The sequence below is a fragment of the Oncorhynchus keta genome, chromosome 35, assembly GCF_023373465.1.
Source record: "Oncorhynchus keta strain PuntledgeMale-10-30-2019 chromosome 35, Oket_V2, whole genome shotgun sequence".
In the NCBI taxonomy this organism is placed as follows: domain Eukaryota; kingdom Metazoa; phylum Chordata; class Actinopteri; order Salmoniformes; family Salmonidae; genus Oncorhynchus; species Oncorhynchus keta.
In genome coordinates, this window is record NC_068455.1 from 33,907,863 (window position 1) to 33,925,863 (window position 18,001).

Genomic DNA, 18,001 nt, shown 5'->3' on the forward strand with positions numbered 1-18,001 from the left:
TTGATTGATGCAAAGATGAGCCATTTATATTGCTCGTGTCCACCAGAGAGGTACGGTAGACAGCATCTCGAGCGTGAGCCTCGCCATTCGACCAATTATATTATTTGTGGACAAATCAGGCATTTCTGATTGACCTATTGGTTAGCCCTGGGGCGGGTTTTCTTCCCACCGTGGAACCAATGAACACCCCGTACCGTGACGCTAAACGAGAGACACAGGCAATCTTGTTGGCCATGATTTGTGTAGATTTTCAGGGGTGTAGTGCTGCTTTAGCTCCCTTACTTTTTTATTTATTTGAGCTGTTAAAACTATTTCTGGAAAATGTATTACGATACATTCTACATAAAGTATATCTAATTACCACTAAAATTCCATACAAAATGATAGAATGACAAACCAAATAAATATGTATAGCAACCTAGAGGTAGGTAAATTGTGGTTTCTTCCATGTCGTCTCTCTGGCGCAAAAAACGATGCGGGCGCTTCAATGAGGCAGCAGTCCAGGTGTTGTTGTGATTCTGGATGGCCAGATAGCCACCTACAATGACAAGACACTGCCATCTGGGGAATCGGAAGTGACTCGTTTCAGCTAGTTTAATCTTGTTATTGATACCATTTCTTGTTTTCAGGTGTTTTGACAGATTTCAACTGTAACAATGTATTTGACAGACAAGTGTTCATTGTGCAAATGTATTTATGTTTTCAGTAAAGATTGGAGACGAAATATAGTTTACATGTTGTCAATAATCGAAGCAAACACCGTTTGTTTTGTCCCATAGTTGCAGACACATCGGTTTTGTTGCTAAACAACCAAACCATATATAAGCTGCATGTGTGTGCTGTGCGGATGCCCGTTGGAGGCTTGACCACTTTGCCCAATCAGAACGTAAAAAAAAAAAATCTACATTCACAGTGTGTCTGCCTTTATGTTCATAAAACTCCACGGACCTCTTGGAAGTGAACAAAGCCAGAACGATATGTGTCCACTTGGTTACGGAGACACCATTCCACCTAGGTCACCGAAACCAGTGGCCACCGCAAAGCCCTGCTTGGGATATTTAGCCGACATTGGTTGAGTTGAGACGCAGGGCCCGTTCTAGTTTGGTATGTCAGGTTGGCAATTGGAAATGTGAATTGGGCCAAGTTGGCGATAATAATGCATTTAGGCAGTAGTGTAAAGTACTTAAGTAAAAAATAATTGAATGTACTACTTAAGTCAATTTTTGGGTGGTATCTGTACTTTACTATTTATGTTTTTGAAAAAGTTTACTTTTTAATTTCCTGCAATTTAACTTAGAAATCGTTTATGATCACTACTTGGTCAATTGATTTGATAGCATCTATTCAAATAAATTCTATGAATTGGTAGTTCACCTCTCTGTTTTCTTTTATTCTGTAATAGGGTATACTGTAGCCATGTGATCAAGATAAATCAACGTTTATTTATGATACAGCGTGTACATTACACATTACAATAAAATGCCTACTCAAAATAAATCTCTCCTCACAAACAGTGCAATGATATTAAGCTATATGTATAGTGCATTCGTAAAGTACTCAGAACCCTTGTCCTTTTCCACATTTTGTTACTTTACAGCCTTATTCTAAAAGTGATTCAATTGTTTTTTTCCTCATCAATCTACACACAATACCCCATAACGACAAAGCTAAAACTGATTTTTAGAAATGTTAGAAAATGTATAGAAATTAGGTTGTTGTCCTGTTGTAAGGTGAACCTTCACCCCAGAGGTCCTAAATATTCTGGAGCAGGCTTTCAAGGATCTCTCTGTACTTTGCTCCGTTCATTTTTCCCTCGATCCTGACTAGTCTCCCAGTCCCTACCTCTCAAAAACTCCCCACAGCATAATGCTGACACCACCATGCTTCACCGCAGGGATGGTGCCAGATTCCCTCCAAACGTGACGCTTGGCATTCAGGCCAAAGAGTTGTTTATCATGGTCTGAGATTCCTTTAGGTGGCTTTTGGCAAACTCTAAACGGGCTGTCATGTGCCTTTTACTGATGAGTGGCTTCCGTCTGGCCACTCTACCATAAAGGCCTGATTGGTGTAGTGCTGCAGAGGGGGTTGTCCTGGAAGTTCTCCCATCTCCACAGAGGAACTCTGGAGCTCTGTCAGAATGACCAATGGGTTACCAAGGCCCTTCTCCCCTGATTGCTCAGTTTGTCCGGGCAGCCAGCTCTAGGTCTTGGTGGTTCCAAACGTCTTCCATTTAAGAATGATGGAGGCCACTGTGTTCTTGGGGACCTACAATGCTGCAGACATTTTTTGTTACCCTTCTCCAGATCTGTGCCTCGACACAATCCTGTCTCAGTGCTCTGAGACTGTTCTCTGTAATGGGTAAGTATAACAATTGGATTTGTGTCTGCACTGATATCAACCTTGGGATCCCGGTACATTAAGGCAGCATTTCCCAAACTCGGTCCTCTGAACCCAAAAGGGTGTATGTTTTGGTTTTTGCCCTAACACTACACAGCTGATTCAAATGATCAAAGCTTGATGATTTGTTGAATATTTGAGTCAGCCACACACCCCTGGGTTCCAGAGGAGATTGGAAAACACTGCATTAATTTACTGATAAACAAAGTAATCAATGATGAGTGAAATGCTCTGTTTGTATCAAACAATTAATTAGGTTAAAAATCCATGCAGTTTTATATCAAGCAATACATGTGCCTCTTGAAGTTATGCTGTCTAACCTAAATCATTGGAATGTTGGAAGATAAAAAGGAGACTAAAATGTCTCCAGAGAGGCCATGTATAATTTTAACCATACAATATTCCCATGAATCTCCAAAATATTGTTTTGTTATTTCTTAGTATGTGAAAACTGCACTGTAATATACCATTGTGACTGTTGAGTCAAACTTCAAATATTAGCCAAGAGAACAGAGAAAATTGAACTGTGAGAGCTGTGCATAAAGACTCATCTCACACTTGTTTTACATTTTCTATTTAATGCTGCCGTAGTTGTTCAGGTTCAGTGATCTCAGTAAGCATTGCAGTCAAATACAAGAACAGAGATGGTGGTCAGAGCATCAAAACCTCTGAATTAAATCCTTCCTTTAAACTACACCTTGAATTATGAACCATCAGATTATGGTTCAGTAGAATGGCTTAATTACAGACCCCACATCTCGACAATAGGAAAGACAAATTGCCCACATTAAAGGTTAAATTCTTATTATCAGTAACTGTATCATAAGAAAATAGGCTGCTGCCAACACACTGTCATTGACACTGACCCAACTCCAGCCACTTTAATAATGGGAATTGATGGGAAATGATGTATGATGTAAATATATCACTAGCCACTTTAAACAATGCTACCTTATATAATGTTACTTACCCTACATTATTCATCTCATATGCATACGTATATACTGTACTCTATATCATCGACTGCATCCTTATGTAATACATGTATCACTAGCCACTTTAACTATGCCACTTTGTTTACTTTGTCTACATACTCATCTCATATGTATATACTGTACTCGATACCATCTACTGTATGCTGCCCTGTACCATCACTCATTCATATATCCTTATGTACATATTCTTTATCCCCTTACACTGTGTATAAGACAGTAGTTTTGGAATTGTTAGTTAGATTACTTGTTGGTTATCACTGCATTGTCGGAACTAGAAGCACAAGCATTTCGCTACACTCGCATTAACATCTGCTAACCATGTGTATGTGACAAATAAAATTTGATTAGATTTATTTACAGGACTAACACTTCCATAGATGTCATGCCCCCCTGATATATGCCCTCATCCGAAATCAAAATATTTCTAAACATTATTAGTGCACTAATGTGTACTGTAAAAACAATAAAAAGGAAAATAATAATCTGCTCATTTATTATTTTGCACAGTTTCCAAGATAAATAATGGAAGGTAGTAAATTATTGTAACAGAATGGCTCCACACATTTGGAGTGAAAATACACCTAGATCCCATTACAAGAATTCAAAAGAAAAGAACATTGAATTAAAAGATGGAACAGCAAATGATGCTTTAGTAAAATGTACATTTGTACAGCAACAACCAACCTACTTATAAATTAAACAAGTTAATCTAAAAAGCAAAATTATAAAGTCATTATATAAAGTGAATATTTTCTAACGCTTGAAAGACGGAAGGTAGTGTTTTGACAGGCCAAAGTGTACACTGCTGTCTCATACAATAAGAGAACAGATAGTATGACAGTTGACAGAAACCATTACTGCCACAAGTCTTCAGTGCGTCCAAACTTAAACACCAAGCCCCTGGAGGAAAAGATTGGGGGTTTATTTAGAGAAAATAACTACCATAAACATTGTGTTCTATAATACTAAGGTCAAACATAAATAAAATGTAATACTTACCCAAAGAAAATGAATGCATTTTGGAAGAAAACCGCAATACCAGGATACACAACAGGTTTCTCTGTAAACATAAAAAATACCTTTATCATTCTTTACAATGTTTTGCACAGTGACGGTTCAATGTCGATGAGCTGTTTGTTTGGGGTACATAGCAAGCACATGCTGGACTTACTGGGCACTACGAAGCCTCCAAACAGGATCCACATGGAAGCGATGAGAGAGCCGAACGCCAGCATGAAACCAATGAAGAGCCACACACGAGCTCCTGCAATCAGTGATACAAAGAGTTGGGAGGGATTAATTTGTGTCTGAAGGTCTCTTATTTAAACTCTACGTATGTGGGTGTATATATCTGTGTGTGTGTATTCTTATAGCAAGAAGTCACCAAAGAAGTCAAAAACTGGGCCCCCAGAATTAGGTAAATCATGTTACTGCAGAGGTTAAAACAATACAGTGAGCAATGCCGCTCAGAGCTGAACTTATCTACATCAATCTGAATTTAGAGTCAACTCCTAACTTCTAATCTCTCATACACATACCTGTCTGCCCAATGCAACCTTCACTGTAGCTGTCCCCTCTCACCTGGCCATTCGAGACAGCATTGATCCTAGATAGGTACAAAAGACAAAAGTTGAAAGAGTTAAATGTATTTAAGGAAGATTTGAACAGATAGTTCCTGAATTAAAATGAGACTGACCCCAAACCTGTATGACACATTCCCAACACAGCATGACTTACATGAGAAAAGCCACAGTAGCGATGACTCCACATGTGTGATAGGCATGATGGAAGACCGCCTCATCTGGATATTTCACAGCTGCATCAATGATTATCCACCAACCAGTGAAAAACTGCAAGAACATGAATTAAGATTTAGGCGAGAACATGAATTAAGATTTAGGCGATATGCCGCCGCATTTTCCTCTTTACAGTGATCTAAAGTTTTCAAATGTAATAGCAAAGTAGAACCTACCAGGACTCCAGCAGCTATAGATGCCATGGTGTTTCGCCTCTCTCCCCAGTCCACATTGCACTCGCAGTCTCCGCATCGGACACTGTCCAAAAACCCTGACATGGTACTGAGCTGAAAAGTGAAGGGAAAAGGAGCTGGGTTAAAAAGTAACAGACACATGCAGGGATGGAGTTGACTATTACAGCTAGGTAGCTAATTACAGTTCATGTATAATTCCTGCACCGTGAATAAATTCACTTTTCCCATCATGAAAATATTCTAAACTCTATTCTAAAATGTTGCACAGACACTAGTTTGTGAGATGACAGATGACAGGCACCCACTCCACGCATACAGAGTAAAGGTCTTCAAAACAAATAAAATACCAATAAAATAAAACGTTTCAGAGAGGATTCAAGACAGACGGGGTTCATCTGACAATTGATGCAGTTGCGCAGAATAAAAACAAAATGGTGATTCAACTCAAGTTTAAAACAATTCACTAATACAGATTATTACCAAGTACTAAAACAATAATCAACTAAAATATTGGACCCATTCCGAAATCTATCCTTGGCTTTCCCAACCGACACTAATAAATGTATTTATTTTAAAAAATGAGACCCGTTCCCAAATGGACAGTCATACCCGTTCCAAAAAGGCCCGTGGAAAAACAGACCAGTGCCGGTTCGGATCCGAAGACCCTCTCAGATCCGAGAATATAAAGAAACCCCAGACTGGGCACCGTCAATAAACGAGCAATATTGGCCAAACTATCCACAGTTACATATGGCATATTTAAAGAACTGGTTAAACCTTCAGAAACGTTTTCAACAGGCTAGGCCTATAATTGCAGCAATTACCAAAGGCGGCAAGTTCCTACCATAGGTCTACCCAACAAACGACAGGAATAGGATAATGATATTAATTTCACAACAGGTCTTCTTTGAACCTATTTTAAAAGAAATACAGAGCACAAAATAAAAACAGTATAAACTTAATTTAGAAAATTCTCAACAAAATGAAACATAACTATTTTTTTATATTTAAATAACTGGTTTAGATATGTAAATATGACTAAAATAATAATGACATACAATAATAAAAACGAAAAATAAATTAAAAAGTACAAAATTGTATTAAACCTGAATAGCGGGTTGCACACAGTACACCAGGTCCGATTACGTTATCCTCATCTTTGTCCGCTACAATATTAAAACTTTCCCCCAAGGAGGACAATCCCATTTTCATCTTATTTTCACTATACTCTTAATAAATTGTATTGAGTCGCAATTGGCTTACACAGATTGGAAGCTTGCGCAGTTGACATCACCTCACAAATTAAATAAGCAGAGGAAGGATCCAAATCGGGTCCAGTCAGTAAATAACGTTTACCCAGACCAATGCCGTTTATATCAGACCCGAGACAAAAATCAAAATGTAGGACCTGCTTCCAGGTCGTTTCTCGGAATATCTGGCATGTTGGACCCGTGAAGACGTCTAATAGAGACATAGTAATGGCGTATTTTTGTAGGCACCAACTCTGCCATGGTTCGTTGCACCAAGCCTATGGAGAAAATTGGATGATAAACGCGAAACATGATGTCTGCGATAAACACAGGTTTAGGAGATCTTATGTTTTGTTCCACGAGAAATATTCATCAGCTAACGTCACTTTGTGTATTTTTAATCATTTATAAGATCAAAGGCTAAGACATTCATAAAGGGCATGTTAATTTACTGTTATTATCCCAGATAACAAAACGTATAAAATCATTTTTTCTCATACATTTTTTCGCCGTTTATACCAAAAGCCATTTTTTTTACATTAATTTTCCCATAGGGATGCCTGAACGAACCAGAGAACTCGTTTCCTGGATTTTAGGACTACAAGGACTTCATGGGACATGTAGTCTAGCTATATTTCCAACAGCTTAAAACTGCGACAGAGGAAACGATTGTTAAATTGGCAAGGGTCTGCTATCGATCCTGGGGCCGTCCGAGGATCCCGGCTCAGTATACCCGAGCTTTCAGTGCTAAGGATTCGCCTATTTAACACCCCATGCATGATTTTTACCCTATCCGTGTGTTAAAATCAGTTCGAGTGGAGTTAACAAAGAGCAATGTTGACGCTCTCAACCGCATAAGCTCTCAAACACGAAGAATCACCCGAACAAACGTTTTCAGGAATCACACTAATTATGATAACTTACGTGTGTATATATATATATATATATATATATATTATTATTGTTTCAAATAAATCGATACTGCGACAGTCCCATTTGTGGGTTTGATCGCAGTCCATTGTTCAAAGCATTTCCTTCCTTGAAGGATCCTTTGTGTTGGGACGCAACGCACAACTCAGTAACTCAAACTACAACATCTCAACGGCAATAACAAACACACATTAGAAATGGTACTGTCGCCTAATATTCAGTTAATTACCTTTTCTTTTTGGGGTTCGTTATGGAACCCCTAGATGCCGTTTATTAGCCTATACTTTGCTTCTGAGAGAGCTGAGACACACGCCTGCTCAGTTCACTTTCCACGCCTCTTTGACGTTGGATGCGCCAATGCCATTTTTGTAGATCGGCACAGTACTGTACTCACCATAGATTGTTCAATGTTCATCAATTCAGTAGATTAAATACCATACTTAAATAAAAACGTACGTTTCAATTGCACTATTTTATAATAATAGTAAAACAATTTGAAAAGATAATTTAGAGCTATGTTACGTCAGGATAATCACTATGGGCCAGTGGGCATACCGTGTAAGCTACTGTAACCACTCACTGTCTGCATCTCTCTGGCATAGTAGAGGGGAAACCATTGGTTAGAGGATTGTTTCATGACTTTCCATTTCCACGAGACAGTCACATGAGATCACAAGTGTCATATGACTTGCTTTCTTTTCTTTTTCTACCCTTTGTAAAAAATATATGACTAGAGCATCAGAATGTATAGCATGATGATATAAGTAAAGTTTCTGACAATGTTTACATTAATCTTTATTAACATGTGGTCAGTACATGGGAATGGAAGGTTAAAACAAATGCCTGATAATCATAACTTTTTGCATGCCATTTTCATAAAATACAGCTGTAGTACTTTCCATAATGGTATACCATTGTTTACAATAACAATAGAATTCAGATATGGCTGAGATACTTAAGTTGCTAAAAAGCATATCAACTGTAGGAGTGCCTTGGGAGTCCAACCATTTTCACTCATGCCCTGTGACTCAGAAACGGTCTCAAAAGTAATAAACAAAGGGAGGTGTTGGTGTCATGATGTGCAATCTCATTGCAAAAAATGGTCTTTATCTCCAGTGTAGTAACTCCAGGCACAGGAGAACCTGCTCGTGACCTAGATTGCTAGAGGTGGAGGGATGAGTGGGATGAGTGATTGGGTAACAGAAGAAAGGGGAAACAGAGTGAGGGAAGTAGGACAGAGAGCTATAGTCAATAAACTGTAAAATTGAGAAGATGCTGAATAATTTTGCTGCAACGCCAGTGAGATGTGGCCCTTATTGATATGTGCTGTTGGGTGTGTAAAGAAGACAGATCAATGCAACAGACAGGGCTGTCAATTATCATCCAGAGAACATGGCATGGTACTACCACATTGCTTACTTATGTGTATAGACATTACATGAATGAAAAAGGTGTGTACAGCAGTAGTTATATAGGATGAGGTTTGGCTAGAATACAGCATATACATATGAAGTGGGTAAAACAGTATGTACATTTTATTAAAGTGACCAGTGTTCAATGTCTATGTAGATAGGGCAGCAGTTCCTAAGGTGCAGGGTAGAGTACCGGGTGGAAGCCAGCTGGTACCAAATAAAATGTTATTGGTCACATACAGTACACATGGTTAGCAGATGTTATTGCGAGTGTAGCGAAATGCTTGTGCTTCTAGTTCCGACAGAGCAGCAATATCTAACAATTCCACAACAACCTAATACACACAAATCTAAGTAAAGGATAAGGTACTGGGCGGAGGCTACTTAACAGTCTAATGGCCTGGAAATAGAAGCTGTTTTTCAGTCTCTCCATCCCAGCTTTGATGCACCTGAACTGTATCCGCCCTCTAGATGGTAGCCGGGTGATATCATAATAAAAGGTAATACATTTTAAAAGTTAAAATCCAAATCTTTATGACAAGGCCCACAGAAATCCTATTGAATTAATAGAGATTCTACATGTAATTTGATGATTAAGCATGTGCATACATAGGAGGTCCAGTACTGGGATGAAATTACATTACTTTCACCCCTGCTTATTATCAGAAAATGTCACTGTAGTGATAAACCTTCCATTAGAAGTATTAATATCTATCAGTATTAACACAGGAATAAGCTCTAAAGTACAGTGTGTGAGTTGACAAAATAATTATATTCAACTAGGTTGAGATGCTCTGTGAGGCAGTAGCATGCTAAATGTGAGACAGGTTTCTGAAAGTATATGTGAAACCAATGTGTGTGACAGTATAAGTGATGTAACCTGGTAATGTTGGTTAATGTGGATATGTACTGGGTAGACAAGAGCTGCAATGGTCTGGGACACAGGTCACTGAGGTTACACCTCTAGTGTGTTCTGGTTGGCCCTCTGGATGCAGTTGAACACCTGCTCCTTGTCACTGTACATGGTAGGGTACTACCCAGGAGGAGATACAAAAAGACAGTGGTAAGTACCATATTTCTCTGAGCTCATTGTGCCAGAAATTAGGGATAGTATAATATCTGTGTACCACAACTGCATAATCATCATTACGCTTCTAACACACCGACAGCGTAATTGTGCAAAATAGTATGAAGCATCATCTGGATATGTATGCAACAGAAGTTCCACATTCACCTTCTGCTACCATTTCTGTCAAGCAGTCTACACATACAGTGCATGTTTGACGTATGCACCACACCGAACGAACTGCCTCTACAACGCAATGCTGCAAGGCAAACGCAGCGTTTCATTTTAAATTAATGTCCTTCTGGTGTACCAAAATGCAATGATGCTGTCGGTGTGTTCGAAGCGTTATACCCTGACTATACACTGTTGGCATCGCGATGCGCGAGCATTGCAAAATAAATGTAGATATCTATATTATTCAATTATTGCACCCACACTGCTCACGCGTGTCAACGAGCATCTGCGTTGCCAAGTGCTAAAATAGAAGTCAGTTCTATTTGTGATGCAGATCCCGCTGCAAGTCCTAACTATCCCATCTCCTCATTGGTTTATAGAAGCAGATAACCAATGTGGAGATGGCACGTGGGTATACCCACATGGGTGATTGAAAGACAAACTGTGTTGTCAGTTGTGGTAATACTATGAAAGTTTAGATGCCAATCAATATATAAATTCAAAGAAGAAAAAGCCTGGATGGAGGAGAGATGACTAGAAATGATTCAGTTGACCATTTTATGTGTGGATTAATTGTCAGTGGACCTTGTGCATTTCTGGTAAAATAACTCAATGTTTATATCCCAGGACAAATTAGCTAGCAACAGCAAGCTAGCTAAATAGGACAAGTTAGCTCGCTAGCTAATTTGCCATAACTGTTTAATGCTTTTTGGCCTGTCCCAAAATTCATATAATTGGTTCTGAGTTTGTTTTGATATTTTAACCTGCTGTCTTGATCACGTTTGTGGGGGCACAAAATCAATTTGCGCATGATGGCGGCTGGTTTGGGTACAGTTTAATACTTGACATAAAGGGAAACAAATGTACATATACCACATGACTCATCAAGTGTACTGTATTTATACTGCACTAGCAAGTTCACTTATGCGTTTTTCTTGCCCCATTCAAGTCTACTCATGTCTGGCAAGAAGTGACTGACTGATATTGCATGAAGCTCCCAATAGAGCAGGATTGTTTTTTAAATTGTATGTATTTAACTAGGCAAGTCAGTTCAGAACAAATTCTTATTTACAATGACAGGGTTTGGCAGGGTTAGGCTAACAACGCTGGGCAAATTGTGCGCTGCCCTATAGGACTCCCAATAACGGCCAGTTGTGATACACCCTAGAATCCAACCAGGGTCTGGAGTGACACCTCTAGCGCCGAGAGAGTGCCCTAGACCACTGTACCACTCGGGAGCCTCAGATCATTTGGCTATGTTCCAGGTGGTTTACAGGGCTAAAATATACTGTAGCGACCCGCACAGACAGCTGTGTGATGTGTTAGGCTAGTAGGTGGTTATGTTGTACTTACAGTACCCAGTGTTCGCGGGGTCCGACATGCAAATCCACCTGCTATCTGCCAATCACGGGAATGCCTGGAATGTTCTGATGCCGGGCATCCTGGCGGTTGGCGGAGTGGCGTGGAGGGGGGTTGGGCAGGGGGATGGAGCATTGGAAGTTAAGACCAGGTTTAGCCTTTGTTCTCTCTCTTACGTCTGGGCTTCACAAGAGAAGGTCACGATTGGCTTGTGGGTTATCTTTCATTTATTTGGCATGGGCTACGGCCAAACAGTAGCCTGTGTAAAGTTGGTTTAATAAACCGACATTTCGTAAACTCACTACAATACGTATATGGCATTGCAGTGCAGTTATTCAATTTTCGCTCCATTTGACAGTTACATTATTTATTTACCGTCACATCGTATTTCTTTCTGGCAGCTCCAACTTTATTACTGAGAACTCAACATGACCCAGCTATAAAATTATGTAAATATGACATAACCGAAGCTTGATGACACCAGCTCTAGAATTTCCATTACAAAAGAATAAAGGAAAATCCCAACTAACCTCCGTGTGTAAACTGCGTTTGAGTGCTAGTCGGAACTACAGTACTCAAATGTCCGACTTGTTAATTAACTGGTTTAACGCGACACGTGTATATCTACAACCTGACATTTAGCAAGTCGGACATTTCCGAATGTCCCAGTTCCGACTAGTATGTAAACACAAAATTTGTATTTAACTAGGCAAGTCCGTTAAGAACAAATTCTTATTTACAAAGACAACCCACTGTTCCTAGGCTAACTTCCTTGTTCAGATTTTTAACTTGTCATCTCGGGGATTTGATCTAGCAACCTTTCTAACCTGCTGCCCTGCCCTGCTTATGCTGAGGCTAAATAAAGGTTGAATACAAATAAATACATCAAAATGGTACATGTATGCTGTTTTCTCGCGAGACATTATTTTCTCGTTGTGTTTAGTATGCTCCATATGTTTTATACAGTCTACTGATCTATACTGCCATATGGTTTGCTTGCTAGTAAACATAGCCAAAATAATGTTTTACTGCAACTCCAGCGTATTGAAGGTTTACAAAATCACCTGTTCAGCTCACTTCGCCGTCCTGTGGAAAGAGCGTAGACTATGCGCAGTGCCTGTAGCAAACTGACCCTCGTGAACAAGCGGAACTTTTTAAACTGGGTGGAATTTTCCACAGCGACACTCGATGACGTAGAGATTTTGTGTGGCTAGTTGTTTGGTCAAGCAACAGACAGATTTATTTCAGCCTTTGATACTTAGCTAGTTTAAAACTCGACGTTTTCATCTACATTTAATTATATATTTAACCATTTGCTAGGTTTCTCTAAGAAAATTGCATTGAAACATTTAAATGTTATCTCGAAATTGATTGAATTTCATTACATAATCTAGTTTACGAGCAGAATCGGATTCCTAGCGCCGAGTCGACTGAATTCAACGTAAATTCGCATTACGGTAAGTCGCATGCGGGTAAGTTATAATTAGACTATGAAATACTGTGAAGACCATACAGGTAATTATTTGATAAAACGTTATATCCTGTCCAACCACATTCAGAAATGGACATAATATGAAGTTTACAACAACGTATAGCTAACTACTAGGAAGACAACGGCTACAGTTGTAAGTTACAGTATCTATAGCTAACGTTAGTTCTTCCAATATGGAATTTTCAACAGTTGTTCTAACTAATCCTACTCCCAACAGTTGTCAGTATAGTTATTCAATTTTGTCGGAGGTATCAAATCATTTTTATGCAATTTCAGGCAAACCCTATTTAAAAACATTGATGAGAAGTTACACAAGACGCATGTTTATGGTACTTAACGTTAGATGTCTAACAATTGTACACACTTGTTTAATAGGATAACTCCTTCCAATAAGATGAATTTGGTAGTCATTTGCTTTTATTTAATGTTTTTATTATAGATGCACACCAAGAAGACCGACGGGAAGGATTCACATGTTCAAATGGCCCAGGCCCCTCTGAGTGAAGGGTTAAGTTTGATCTTTGATCAGGATGCCCAATCCAGCTCCTCCCGTTCTCGTTACCCATCTAGAAGTAGTCATACCAGTAGCCAGTCCTCTGGCTCTAGACGACAACTTAAGCGAAATAATGCTCGTAGGGGACGTCACAGGTCCTCCACCAGTTCTTCGTCCTCCAGATCATCCCACTCATCCAACAGCAGCCCTCGGACCCGTCCCAGGTCCCGGTCACACCCGCGTTGCCACAGAGCCTCCTCTAGCTCACGCTGCTGCCGTCAACATCAACAGGCACATGGACATAGGCGCCACCGCTCACCATCACGCTGTTACAGGGCCCACTCGCGCTCCTACAGCCCTTCCTCTTCCCCTGACAGGCCAAACCGCCACAGTTCCCGCTCCAGGTCAGGCTGGAGCAGGGTTCATAGGGGGTTTGTGGGCAGGGACAAGTGCAGGTTTTCTGGATCACCCAACAGAAGCCACAAGACCTACACGAGCCGCTCCACATCTTCAGGACGCTCATTTGTCAGTCTCCGTATAGAAAGTAAGGCTTATGTTTATACACTGCTCCAAAAAATAAAGGGAACACTAAAATAACACATCCTAGATCTGAATGAATGAAATATTCTTATTAAATACTTTTTTCTTTACATAGTTGAATGTGCTGACAACAAAATCGCACAAAAATTATCAATGGAAATGACATTTATCAACCTGTGGAGGTCTGGATTTGGAATCACACTCAAAATGAAAGTGGAAAACCACACTACAGGCTGATCCAACTTTGATGTAATGTCCTTAACACAAGTCAAAATGAGGCTCAGTAGTGTGTGTGGCCTCCACGGGCCTGTATGACCTCCCTACAACGCCTGGGCATGCTCCTGATGAGGTGGCGGATGGTCTCCTGAGGGATCTCCTCCCAGACCTGGACTAAAGCATCCACCAACTCCTGGACAGTCTGTGGTGTTGGTGGATGGAGCGAGACATGATGTCCCAGATGTGCTCAATTGGATTCAGGTCTGGGGAACGGGCGGGCCAGTCCATAGCATCAATGCCTTCCTCTTGCAGGAACTGCTGACACACTCCAGCCACATGAGGTCTAGCATTGTCTTGCATTAGGAGGAACCCAGGGCCACCCACACCAGCATATGGTCTCCCAAAGGGTCTGAGGATCTCATCTCGGTACCTAATGGCAGTCAGGCTACCTCTGGCGAGCACATGGAGGGCTGTGCAGCCCCCCAAAGAAATGCCACCCCACACCATGACTGACCCACCGCCAAACCGGTCATGCTGGAGGATGTTTCAGGCAGCAGAACGTTCTCCACGGCGTCTCCAGACTCACGTCTGTCATATGTGCTCAGTGTGAACCTGCTTTCATCTGTGAAAAGCACAGGGCGCCAGTGACGAATTTGCCAATCTTGGTGTTCTCTGGCAAATGCCAAACGTCCTGCACGGTGTTGGGCTGTAAGCACAACCCCCACCTGTGGACGTCGGGCCCTCATACCACCCCCATGGAGTCTGTTTCTGACCATTTGAGCAGACACATGCACATTTGTGGCCTGCTGGAGGTCATTTTGCAGGGCTCTGGCAGTGCTCCTCCTTGCACAAAGGCGGAGGTAGTGGTCCTGCTGCTGGGTTGTTGCCCTCCTACGGCCTCCTCCACGTCTCCTGATGTGCTGGCCTGTCTCCTGGTAGCGCCTCCATGCTCTGGACACTACGCTGACAGACACAGCAAACCTTCTTGCCACATCTCGCATTGATGTGCCATCCTGGATGAGCTGCACTACCTGAGCCAGTTGTGTGGGCTGTAGACTCCGTCTCATGCTACCACTAGAGTGAAAGCACCGCCAGCATTCAAAAGTGACCAAAACATCAGCCAGGAAGCATAGGAACTGAGAACTGGTCTGTGGTCCCCACCTGCAGAACCACTCCTTTATTGGGGGTGTCTTGCTAAATAATTTCCACCTGTTGTCTATTCCATTTGCACAACAGCATGTGGAATGTATTGTCAATCAGTGTTGCTTCCTAAGTGGACAGTTTGATTTCACAGAAGTGTAATTGACTTCGATTTATATTGTGTTGTTTAAGTGTTCCCTTTATTTTTTTGAGCAGTGTGTTATATATATTAATTTTATTTTTTGCTAGAACTTAATAGACTTATAATCAGCAGTAGACCTCTTTGTGTTGATGTAAATATGTCCTGTTTTCTTTCCTCAGAAAAGGGGGAACTCAGGACTACGAATGCCACCCAGGCACTGGGGATGGAGCAACTGGACCTTCCTGAGAGTGTGACGCCCATCCTGGAGGAGCAGCAACTGAAAACCGGACTAGCCACACCAGAACCAGAGGAACGGGTGAGACCAGAGCCACTCTCTCAAAAGAGTCTATCACAGGTGGGTGTTCAGGGAGATTTGATCATGTTGAACATACCGTCCTATGAACATGACACACACAGAAGAAGCCTAGCAATTGAAATTGCTCAAAGTTCAGTTGTTGACGTCATAACCGTACCACCTAGGCCATTTTAAAACACAGTCTGGAGATCTTTCCCTACCATGTAGTCTGAACTTCAGGACCTCTGATTCTGTCTTCTGTGAAACTGCTTGTCTGTTAACCTTGCACCTGTCAGAGAACACACTTGCTCTGTTTGTATTTATTCCTGTTTTTGTAGATCTCATGAGTTGTCTTCTCTCCACGGCCCCTCGGATTAGGAGAATAAGAGGGCAGTCATGTGACTTGGGTGATGTCATTGCGTTTGCGTGAAAAGGTTATCTGATTAATCTTATCATGCTCACAATGCAAGTCCAGTAGCAGGAATGGATTGTTTTGTCCAGCAATGGTACACTTAAATTATCTCACTGACTTCATGGTTTACCAATTCAGTTTGTAATGTCCCAATTCCTCACCTATGCTATTTCTTCACACAGATGGATAGATACAATTAAAACATACTGACAAGACTCCACATGGATAGAAATACATTTTTAGACCTCTGAATATGTGTGTTTACTTACAGTTGAAATGGGAACATTGTTATTTAGCAGAGTCTCCCTCCTACTCTCTGAAGAAGCGCAGGCGTTTGGACTGCGTTATTGTGACTATTCCTGACGAGAACTTTAAACAGATGGCCAACTCCCTCCGTCCGTATGCCAAAGATAAGTTGGTAATACACAAGTGGTGTTCTGAATGGTGTTTGGAAAACTGCACCATCATGCCACTCAAAGGATTTTTCTTTCTATAGTGTTTTGTTTGTTAAAGCTACCCTTGTAAAAATCACATAATGAACAGATGCCTAGCTTTGACATCAATGAAGCAAGGGTGCATGGGAACTGCAGTTTGTTGAAACTATAGACAAGTGAGCTATTGCTCATCTAGGAGAATGTATTTGTGTTGATGGGGAGACCTGAAATCAGCTGATCTGATTTTTACTCAACTGTTTTCTCTTTGCAGCAGAACAGTGACATAGAGCCTGAGGATGCACCAAGCCCTAATATGTATCCCAAGAAAAAGATGATCTCATTCAGTATTCATGTAAGTGATGCAAGTATTTAGTATAACAGAAAACATGTATTTGACCATGCCTAGAATTTTCCTTGGAATTATTTGGGCGCCACACTTAAATTCTATTCGATTCTGTGTTTCTCTTTCATTTGTTCACACAGAATTCAGTGGCCAAGCCCACAGCCATTGTTGCTTCCACCACATCAAAGGTAGCACACAGAGTGGAGAACTACACAGCGAGCAAGAACCCCTTTGGTCACTGGGTCCCAGTCAGAAAAACGGTCCAATCTTCCTTTTCTCGCACTTTGCTCAAACATTAACTTGCCACATCACGCTAATGTGTCAAGAGTACATGGACAATGTAAATACAGGGGAGGTTTTGGTGAGCTGATCTTATGGTAGATGATTTCTTTCAGATTTGAGTTAAGTGGGAAGAACATAATATTTCAGATGGGGTTGCTTTTTTGGTGTCTAATGCTGGTTAGTGATTCAATAAAGACACTTGAAATTAAATTCCTTGTTCATTGACTTTACTGTGTCTTTAAATGCATTTCATGTGATTCAACTAATTTTGCTGTGGGGTGGTGAGAACTTGGCAGTTTTAAAGATAATTCCCTGCAGTTCTACAGTCGTGGCCAAATGTTTTAAGAATGACACAAATATTAATTTTCAGTCTGCTGTCAGTTTGTATAATGGCAATTTGAATATACTCCCGACTGTTATGAAGTGATCAGATGAATTGCAATTAATTGCAAAGTCCCTCTATGCCATGCAAATGAACTGAATCCCCCAAAAACATTTCCACTGCATTTCAGCCCTGCCACATAAGGACCAGCTGACATGTCAGTGACTCGTTAACACAGGTGTGAGTGTTGACGAGGACAATTCTGGAGATCACTCTGTCATGCTGATTGGGTTTGAATAACAGACTGGAACCTTCAA

The 18,001-nt window shown here is 40.8% G+C and overlaps 2 protein-coding genes across 5 annotated transcripts; one reads left to right on the forward strand and one right to left on the reverse strand.

The window, feature by feature from the left end:
* Positions 1 to 3,868: 3,868 nt before the first annotated feature.
* On the reverse strand, positions 3,869 to 12,392 carry LOC118368405 (transmembrane protein 50A-like). Of its 3 annotated transcripts, none has more exons than XM_052496915.1 (7): positions 11,568 to 12,392; positions 5,365 to 5,475; positions 5,130 to 5,242; positions 4,931 to 4,998; positions 4,564 to 4,656; positions 4,392 to 4,452; positions 3,869 to 4,292 (listed from the first exon to the last, which is right to left on the reverse strand). In XM_052496915.1, the coding sequence occupies exons 1-7, from the start codon at positions 11,706 to 11,708 to the stop codon at positions 4,247 to 4,249; spliced, it is 633 nt and encodes a 210-aa protein (XP_052352875.1). In that variant the 5' UTR covers positions 11,709 to 12,392; the 3' UTR covers positions 3,869 to 4,246. The 3 variants fall into 3 exon arrangements, with proteins under 3 accessions (XP_052352875.1, XP_035608363.1, XP_035608364.1); XM_035752470.2 differs by lacking the exon at positions 11,568 to 12,392 and adding an exon at positions 7,957 to 7,992; XM_035752471.2 differs by lacking the exon at positions 11,568 to 12,392 and adding an exon at positions 7,792 to 7,946.
* Positions 12,393 to 12,678: 286 nt separating this feature from the next.
* Positions 12,679 to 17,572, forward strand: rsrp1 (arginine/serine-rich protein 1). Of its 2 annotated transcripts, XM_035752467.2 has the most exons (6): positions 12,679 to 13,030; positions 13,505 to 14,102; positions 15,776 to 15,951; positions 16,575 to 16,721; positions 17,009 to 17,089; positions 17,221 to 17,572. In XM_035752467.2, the coding sequence occupies exons 2-6, from the start codon at positions 13,505 to 13,507 to the stop codon at positions 17,377 to 17,379; spliced, it is 1,161 nt and encodes a 386-aa protein (XP_035608360.1). In that variant the 5' UTR covers positions 12,679 to 13,030; the 3' UTR covers positions 17,380 to 17,572. The 2 variants fall into 2 exon arrangements, with proteins under 2 accessions (XP_035608360.1, XP_035608361.1); XM_035752468.2 differs by lacking the exon at positions 16,575 to 16,721 and having other exon boundaries at positions 12,686 to 13,030.
* The last annotated feature ends 429 nt before the right edge of the window (positions 17,573 to 18,001 follow it).